This window comes from Marmota marmota, unplaced genomic scaffold, assembly GCF_001458135.2.
Source record: "Marmota marmota marmota unplaced genomic scaffold, marMar, whole genome shotgun sequence".
Lineage (NCBI taxonomy): Eukaryota > Metazoa > Chordata > Mammalia > Rodentia > Sciuridae > Marmota > Marmota marmota.
The window spans coordinates 73,556,997-73,566,573 of NW_026000026.1; the positions used below are offsets into that span (position 1 = coordinate 73,556,997).

At 48.1% G+C, this 9,577-nt stretch overlaps 1 protein-coding gene across 2 annotated transcripts in view; it reads right to left on the bottom strand.

Annotated features, from left to right (window-relative positions):
- Window positions 1-402: 402 nt before the first annotated feature.
- The window catches only part of Spry4 (sprouty RTK signaling antagonist 4), a 12,375-nt gene continuing 3,200 nt past the window's right edge, over window positions 403-9,577 (bottom strand). For both annotated transcript variants that reach the window (XM_015485694.2, XM_015485699.2), the window contains exon 2: window positions 403-2,404. In XM_015485694.2, coding sequence (XP_015341180.1) covers window positions 1,458-2,357 — 900 coding nt within the window. In that variant the 5' untranslated portion in view covers window positions 2,358-2,404 and the 3' untranslated portion in view covers window positions 403-1,457. The remainder of the gene's footprint in view (window positions 2,405-9,577) is intronic.

A 9,577-nucleotide genomic window follows, 5' to 3' on the forward strand; every position in this document is an offset into this window, starting at 1 on the left:
GGGGGTGGGGGTCAGGGTGGGGGAGGACCAGACACACTACAGCTTTTGCATGCAACAAGTACCTACCCACTGGACGTGCTGCACTTTCCGAGTCCTTTAGCACCTTGAAAGAAAGAGTTGCTACGTCTTTGGGGGCTGTCGGGAGGGCAGTGTGCTGTGCACAAAAGCAGGGCTCGATCCCAGGGGCCCCTGGAGAACTTTCCCACCCTCTCTCGAGTTCTTCTGACTCCCCTGCTGGGGCTTCCTAACGCTAAAATATACTCTTTTCACCATCTCTATTTACATAAAGATACAGACGCATCACTATACACAAAGGCTATGACAGTAAGCAGCAGAATCAGGAGAGAGGAAATCCAGCCCCAGCTCGGCTCAGCTGTCATTCTGCCAATGAGAGGTGCTGCCTCTTCTTCGCTGATAAGATCCTCTTCTTGGTGGGCAGGGGAATTGTGTTCCTTGAGGTCGATTGCCCCCCAGATTTTGATATCAGCCCTTCTTGGGGGTGGCCCAAAAGGAAGCAAGTTGCTTTATTATTTTTTTTTTAAAACACCGTTAGCATCTGGTTTAATTATTCTATAAAAACATCGCGACTGGATCCAGAGACCACAGCCTCAGACTCATTGGCAAAATTATATTTGGTCTCGCATGTGCTCCCCTGGCCTCCTCTACCCATCAAGTTTCTGGAAAGGATCTGAGTAGAGAGAACTCAGGACACAGAGCAGGTGGGCAAGTCTGTGACTCGGTAAGAACCGGTGGACGGTGTGATGAGCGGACACCCCAAGTTAGTGATGCGGCCAAGAGAGAGGAATGCACTGCTCATTGGCTCCGAAATCCATCCTGTGGTTCTGGGGAGGCAGGAGAAGGAATGAGGCTTCAACTCACTTGCTGTCCTCTGTTCTCAGCAACTCCCAAGTATATACAATAGGAATGGCTAGGGTGTTCTAGACCTTCTCCTGGACGCAGGAGCCAACTGGTGTGGAGGGAGGAGGGGAAGAAGAAGGTTGAGAAGTTGAGACTCCAAGGGTCTTCTTCAAGGTTACCCTGGTCCTCAGTTAACAATTCCTCCCAGGCAGCCAGCAGGCTTCTGTGAGAGCCAAAGACAATGGCAAAGTGGGAGGGAGACAGGGAGGGAGGAGCAAGGACCCCGAAAGCCATCAAGCAGCTGCAACTTGGGAAATGCGTCCACATCCATGTTCCGTCTTCTGAAAAAGAAAAATCCCCCCAAAATCACACCCTGCCCGTGCCACTGTCTGCTTGACACAAAGTTCCAAGACCCTAAAAAAACCCAGAGTACATCTTCATCCTTTTGGGGAACAGAGGGTGGGTGATGGTGGCTGTCTCTGCCTGCTTCTTCCCAAGACACGGATGTGAAGAGGACACACATGAGCAAGGTCAGCCTCAGAAGACTGGCAGGAGGAATCACGTTTCTAGGGACAGCACTGGGGCTTCAACCCAAAGTGTCAGAAAGGCTTGTCGGGTCTGCTGGCCTTGACGTCCCCGCTGGCTGCCTTGCAGATGACGCTGTTCGTATGCTTGCAGCGGCAACCAGGGCGGCGCAGGCGGTCATAGCCACGCTGGGCCAGCTTCACGCAGCCGGTGGCGGGCAGGTAGCAGAGCAGGCAGGGCAGCACCATGGAGAGGGCACCCATGAAGGACCAGCGGGCGCAGCAGTTGGAACGGGAGCAGGAGCAGGGATGGTCAGCGCAGGAGCCCTCATCGTCCTCGTTGGTGCAATGGTAGAAGATGCCCTGTACCAGGCACATACATGTGCCATAGTTGACCAGGGTTTGGGCCGAGCACAAGCACTCCTGGTTGCACACCCAGCAGGAGGGCAACGTCCGGGGGGACGCACACTCCTTGCACTTACACTTCCCACAGGCCTCGCACAGCAAGAAGTGCTTGTCCAGCTCTGGTGGGACTGCTGGGCCCTTTAGGTCCAGTGGCTTACAATGGACCACCTTGGGCTGGAGGCGCACTGCCCTGGGCGAGGCCTGCTCAGCCACAGGTGGCGGGGCCATGTGGTCTAGGAGCCGCTGATCAGAAGAGGTGCTGCTACTGCTGCTGACAGAGCTGGGGCGCCCACTGAAGGAGATCCAGTGATGAGTGACATCCTGGTCACAGCGGGCAGGTGTTGGGGCCAATTCTGGGGCCCCAGCCCGGGGCCGCTTGGGGCCAGTTGGGGGGGCCAGGCCAGGGTTGTCAATGTAGTCGTTCTCCACGTGGCTGGTCTTCATCTGGTCAATGGGAAGGATGGTGAGTGGGTGCTGGAGCCGACTGTGGGGCATCCGGCTATCAAGAAGGGGCTGCACCATGACTGAGCTGGGAGTCAAAGGGACGCTCTGTGGGATCGGGGGCTCCATGGGGCTGGAGGTTCTGGACCACGCCGAGAAACAGGCTTCTAAGGGCCCTGGGGGAAAGTAGGGAAAAGGAAGAGAGAATGGATTCCAGGCATCAATCAGTAGGCAGCCTGTTAAAGGTCTCCCCCCCACACACACACCCCCCAACAGTCCTTGGAAGCCCAAGTAAAATGGGAATTCAATTCTCAGGTTTCCTTAGTGGACTTTCCAGTAATATCCAAGGCTTAGATAATTAATAAAATTATTAGTAATGACAATACTAATAATAATAATGGTAGAAATAACACTTATTGGGCTGGGAATACTTGCCTAGCAGAAAGAAAAAATTTAAAAAGTAGTATTGTATTTAAGTTACTCTCTTTTAAGTATCATGTATATCATTAAGTCATTAACTCTTTACAACAATGGTAAAATGTTATCAACTATTATTCCCCTTTTCTACTTACAAAAAACTAATGTTCCAAGTAACTTGTCCAAAGTCACATAGAAGTATCAATAGAAGGACCAAGGTTCAAACATGGACAGTCCGAGTCTATTCTCACAATTGCTGTGAAACACGCTCATTTAAAATATACAGCTCAACAGTTATAAATAAACACAGAATCTGAAATTAGATCCGAGTTTGAATTCTTACCTTTGCCTACCAGCGTCTCTGTGGATGAGTTCTTTCATGTCTATGCCTTAGGCCTTAGTTTTGTCATCTGTAAATGGGTTTTTTTAAACACCTTTATTTTATTTGTTTTTATGTGGTGCTGAGGATGGAACCCAGTGCCTCACGCATACTCTGCCGCTGAGCTACAGCTCCATGAAAATGGGTTCTTGCAAGGATTAAATAAGAAAATGCAAATCTAGGACCTAGCCCACTGCATGGTGCATGGCAAGTACTTGACAATTTATCATACCCGAGAACAGTTTAGATTCCATGAGCACTGACAAGCACTTCGTGCCAAGCATTGCGCTGGGTGCTGAACACAACCGCCCCTGTGTGCTCCCACGGAGTTTATCAGCTGGATAAACAAAAGCCATTATTTCAGATATTCACAAGAGAAGGAAGGGCTATATCTGTTGCCTGCACATCCAGGATATTAACTTATTACTACTACTTCCAAGGGTAGCAACCTCCAGTGGCTAATAACTCCTGGGTAGGTGAGCTTCTGACACCTTGGATGGGAAATCCTCTCAAGGGGCGCTCACATCGCCCATTTCCAAGTGCTGAGCTGAACATTCAGCCTAAATGCTATTTACTAGAATAGCTAAGCCAACACTGGATCAGTTTCTAATTTCACTGAGAGAGTGCAATTTTAAGTTGGCATCTGGCCAGAGATTCAACTGCAGCGCCTGACACGGAACCCCAGGAAGTCACTTAAATCAAAGAGCGGAAACGGCTTGGTTCAAATTTAGAAAGTGCACATTGTTTTCTATTAGAAGTGCCATTTCCTTGCCTGCTGACCTTTACATTTGGAATTCGGATGGAGATCAATTTAAAGAAATAGCAGCAGAAGGCCGAGACCTCTGCTCAAGGGGATGCAATTTGGAATTCAAGGGACAGATTAGACTCTGGGAAGATTCCACGCTTAAGAACTCCAGGGGATGGGGCGAGGAGGGAGGGGTGTAGAAGGAGAAGATGACAGGCTACACAACAAAAAACCCCACTGGATTAGTGTTATGGGTGGTGTTTCCGTAAAAGCTTTTGCAAGATGCTAATGACGTTGTAACTAGGAAAGCTGACCCTATCCCTCAGCTAATAGGTTAACTTTCCCTCAAAGGAGCTGCTGAAGAAGAGGATGGGGATAGTTTCCATGTGTAGTTCACCCCATATCTCTCTGGACTTGGGACACTGTGGGTCCATCTAGATATTCCAATCACAGGAGAGTGATAAGGAGGCATTCAAATGAACTCAGTATGTTACTTCTTCTGCCAGTTAAAATTGTTGAGGAAGAGCTTCCTTAGATGCCTCAAACCCATCAAATAGAGCTAGCTCTAGATGAAGCAGATAAAAAGGGTTCTGCAAGGCTCATCTGTGCATCTATACTGCTAAATGGGAAAAAAAAAGGCAAATCTTTTCTACAAGGTTTAATGCTCAGTCAACTGATATTTCCCACTGACACAGGGGACCAACTATTGACTCTGTTCCCACAGCCCTGCCCATTTAAAAGATGCTGGAATTTCTTTATACACCTTTTCCTATCTTAGATAAAGTCTACCTGGTGACATCACCTGCCCCAAAGTTCTCTTCAGAGGACAGCATCTTCAGTTAGGAGTCCTCCCAGTAGCAGTTTGCGTAAGGTATCTGGTGAGTCTGCCACTAGAGTAGTTATTTGCCAAGGCAGCCTGCTGTGGGGATCCTGTGGTCAGGGGTGGACAAAGAGAACACAAGGAAGTACTTATGGGTTGAAGTTTTTCCAGGGAATGCTATCTCTGGTACTTATTCTAAGTAGAGTCTCAAGGCCTTGCTTCTAGAATAAATGAAATCGAGGGTCAACAGACCAGGCAGGATTAGGGGCCAAAATTCCTAGCCTTGGGACTTTAACAAGAGGAAAAGGCTGAACTTGGTATAATGAAAAATGTTATGGATAAGACTCTCTGGCACCCTCCAAGAAATGCCTCAGCTTGGAATCTCACCCTTAGACAAAGACAACACGATCCCCTTATTCCAAAAGCCTGAGTTAGTAATACTACAGGTCCTGCCAACAAAATATCAGTGGCAGTTTGAAGATGATATTGTCCTGTGTAGCTGGGGTTGTCTCAGCTCTGGGGTTCTGGCCATGCTTACCAGAACAGTAAAGGTACCTAACCCCACCCCCCCCATCTCAGATTATCCACTCTTGTTTTCCCAGTTCATTACTGGAACTCTTTGAAAATAGCTGCAGGCAGATGAAACAAAAGCCATGGGCAATGCTCAGGGATTTTAACGGGCTCTGGAATCAGTGGGCAGATTCCCCAATTCATGAAAAGTCCCACTAGGAAGCCAGGGTGGGAGCAGCCACTGCAAGCAGTGGGGAAGTTGGCATTAGCAGGTTCCCATCACCCCCACCCAGAGGCAGCTGTCAACATCTGGGCCTGCAGTGGAGGCCAGACATGGGGTTGGGAGCTTTGGCCTATGATGACTCAGCTCTCTCAGGACAAGAAGCATCTGATGGTTCCAGCAGGCATATTCTAAAATGTATCTTCCTACCATAACCTTCACGTAGGATCTCTCTTCTGGCTACTAGCTCAGCAAAAACCAATGGCTGGCTCAGAGTTTCACTGCTTAAACTTGCTCAGGCCTGAGGCCTCACCTGCCTGGTACAGGGACCCTCGCTGTAGGAGGGCCCTCCAAGAGCCCCTGATGAATTTATTTGGCTGGTAAAAAAAAAGAAAAACAATTCCCGTTCTTTCTGTTTGATAAATCACCAGCACAGCTCCATGATGTCTCAAAAACAGAAAAACTGAGAGCTGGTTTAGAAGATCAATCTGCAAATCCTGGGACATGCTCTGAATGCTGCTGTGCATCTTAAGTGCAGTTTAATTAACTTATTTATTTAACAGTACTGGGGATTGAACTCAGGAGCTACTTCTGAGTGAAGTCTTTAGCCCTTTTTATTTTGAGATAGGGTCTTGCTAAGTTGCCCAGGCTGACCTCAGCCTCCCAGGTCACTGGGAGTACAGGCATGCACCAGTACCCTGGGTTTTAAGTGCAGTTTAATACATACCTCTGCTTCCCCTCCAAGGAAGGAAGAGGTTCATACTATAAATAGGAGACAAGGCTTTGCCTCATGTAGGCTAGACTGATAGCCAATTTGGAAGACTCTAGAAAGAGAAATGAAGCCAACACTGCACTTAGCCAAAGAAGCATCTCTTTGGAGTTTTAGGTGGCATGAGGCAAGAGAACTTTCACCTTCACTCAACATTCTAATAATAATTATGGAAGCAGCTAATATTTAGGAAGCATTTCTAGGCTCTGGCTAAGCCCTCTTGCCATCACCTTGAAGTATAGTACCTATTCTACAGAGTTAGAAATGAAAACACAAAGGGTGGCTGAATTATAGGGAGTGATTAGGGCAGGATGAGACCCTAGACAGCAGAGGCTGTGAACTCAGGCATGCAGCCCTCCTCAACCCTGGAGTATTCATGGAAATACCAGTCACATTTGTAGCCATAGACCACCCCCCTCCTCTTCAGCCTTCCCAGTCTGCCACCAGCCCCCAGGGAACCTCACCAGGCCATTTGGGGTCTCGGTAACTCAGTGAGCAGGGAAATGAAGCCAGTCGGGGCTTGTATCAGATTGCTCCCTAGTTAGAGTTTTCACTGTGGTGGAGAGTGGGAAGCTAAGGGTTTGTAAGTTCCTGTTATTCAAGGAAGGTGCAGAGCTCAAGTTATCTCAACTTCTCAGTTTTCTCTGCTATCCTTTCTGTCACCTCATCCCTCTTTATTTTCATTTTTAGTTTCCTTAAAATCCAATGGGTCTCACTTACAGGATTTCACTACAAAGCAATCCTTAAAAGGAAACCCTGAAAGGGAATCCCCTCTGTTCTGCATCTACCAAGTTGAATTTACAGGTCCCTAAGCATCTTTATGGATGGTGCTTCCTGGACAGGTCTGTGGGGAAGGCAAGAAGTGAGGTACAAGGAAGCCAGAAAAGTTCTAGAAGACTAAATCTACAGGATATGGAAACCCCCAGAACGCACAGCCCTGTGTTTGCTGTTTGGCACATCCGGGAGCCCAGAGCTGGCCAGTCTGCCATTTGTACCTGCAGGGAAGGGCTGCAGACCTACAAGCCAGGTGCAAAGAAGCAAGAGGTCTGTTAATCACCCAGTACACAACTGGGTTCACACAAGTGGGCCAGATGCCTATTCCCACCCACATCTTCCCCTGAACTTACCCTAGAGAGGGGAGTTGGGAAATATTGGGAAAACCTGACAGTTGTATTTTGAAAGCCATAGGTCAGCTAATGACAAACTGGCAAAAGGCTCTGACTGAATGGGCAGTTTTTGCACTGCCCCATTGAGTCTCTGGGGGTTCTTTCAGTGAAGGTTGTTTAACCCTTTAACAACTCAGAAAAAAGGTCTTTAAACTGTCAGAGAGTCCGCCCACCACTTTCAACCACCATTGCTTGGTTATTTTTGACAATATCCCGGGTTAGTTAATGAAGCTATAACCAAATGTTGACTTATTGCTTTAAAAAGACTTCTAAAGTGAAGGGACGCAAGGGAAGCCAGGGACTTGTCCTTCCCTGCACCCTAAGGAGGAAGACAAACTCTGCTGAGAATGGCCCCAGTGGGAGAATAAAGGTCTTAAGGCAGCTGGGTTTGTCTGGGAATCCTCCATTCTTCTCGCATTGCCTTGCCCCCCGCACCCCTCCCCACCCCCAGCACTGGCACTAAGGAGCTCACCTCAATCTATCAGAGATCACAAAAGAAAACAGTTGCTTTTCATCACTTCACCCTATCACCAGTTGTCAATTCCCAGTACTTCTTTTCCTTCTTTCACAACCAATCAGCTGCAGTTCCAAAGCCCCCCACCCCCCCCCCCGCACATAATGGGTGGGAGACTGGCTGTACTTTGGTTCTGGGTTATTTTAACCAGCTTCAAGTTTCGGCTTCACTGTAGTACCCCATTAATTGTTGTCTACTCAGATCCTGTAAAAAGGAATCATGTTCAAATCACATCAGGGTCACCAAAAAAAAAAAAAAAAAAAAGGAATCAGAGGGCTAGGGGTGTAGTTTAGTGGTAGAGGCTTGCTTAGTGTATGGAAGCCCTGGGTTCAATCCCCAGCATCTCTCTCTCTCTCTCTCACACACACACACACACACACACACACCCCCACACACACATTAGTAGCCATGTCAGAAAAGGGAGCTAGGAAGCTAGAAGGAATCTGCTAACCACCGCCATCATTTGGGAAGTACTGACCGAAGTCAAGGTGCAATGTGGGACCAGAACCTTAGACCCCCAAGGGAGAGCTTCTTCCCACACAAATCAAGATGGTCTTATTTGTCTCCCTACCCTCCACCAAGAAATGAACAGACAATAATAGATTTTAGCTTACTCCTGGGACCAGGCAGGAAATGACTTCCCCCTTCCCTGAGCCAGAAACAGACAAGACTACGGACAAGGGAAACCACTCTTCTAAAAGTGGCCACCTGCCCTGAAGGGCCCCTTCCCTCCTCCACTAGACCCAGCACATCTGTGCTCCCTCCCCAGTGCCCTTGCTTCCTCCACTGACTGGGGCCTGTCCTTGGAAAGAACAATCGAGATCACAGCTGAATGGTGGAGCCTCTTAAGCCCAGCCACATGTCCTGGATACATTCCCCAGACTTGTCAGCTGCCCGGATCTGCAGGGTGGCCCCAGACCAAGAATACCCCGCCTCTTACATCATGCAACACCCCGCACCTCCTATATGATGCATTTAGTTAGTTAGAGGCACCCTTAAAACTAGGCCCTCCTCTGAGGATCCCAGTAACAGGGAGCAAGGCCCTAGTGCTGACCACTCACTAGCTGCTCTGCAGGCCCTCGGGGAAGACTGTTCCCCATCAAGGCCCATGCTTAGCAGGTTTGCCTAATCATTCATCCCTGCTCTGCCCTGGCCCCCAGCTGCTCTCTTTGAGATCCGGCCTCACTAAGCTGCCCAGGAGGGCCTTGAACTTGGGGATTCCTCTGCCTCATCTTTCCCAGTAACCAGGATTCCACCAGGTCCAACTGCTCTGATTTTTTTGAGGGAGCAAAAGTATATTCCAGGGGCTGAGGTTGTGGCTCAGTGGTAGAGTGCTCATCTTTATTGTGTGAGGTACTGGGGTCAGTCCTGAGCAACATATAAAAATAAATGAAATCATATATATGTGTATGTATGTATTTTTTTTCCCCCAATGAGTTACTGCTTTCCCCTGTCAGGGAGATCCAGGTTGACCATGAGATGGAACACCTTCTCCACTCTGGCTATTCCCTTGCCTTAAAATGTCTGGAGTTTTGTTTATACATCTCAAACCCCACACTTTCAACTGTCAAACCCACAGACTAGGGCAAAAATCCTCACCAGGATTGAGATTTTTGTCACAAGGGACTTGCACCTCAGTAGACGCCAAGAAGACAGGTACTCTAGATTCAGAACAAAATTATAATTCTCTGAAAGAAAGAGGAAGGACTCTTTCTAGGTCTTCTTCCTGCCAACATCTAGGTCTTACCTGACTAGATGGCCTAATTTAATAAAAAAAAAAAAAAAAAAAAAAAAAAAAAAAAAAAAAAA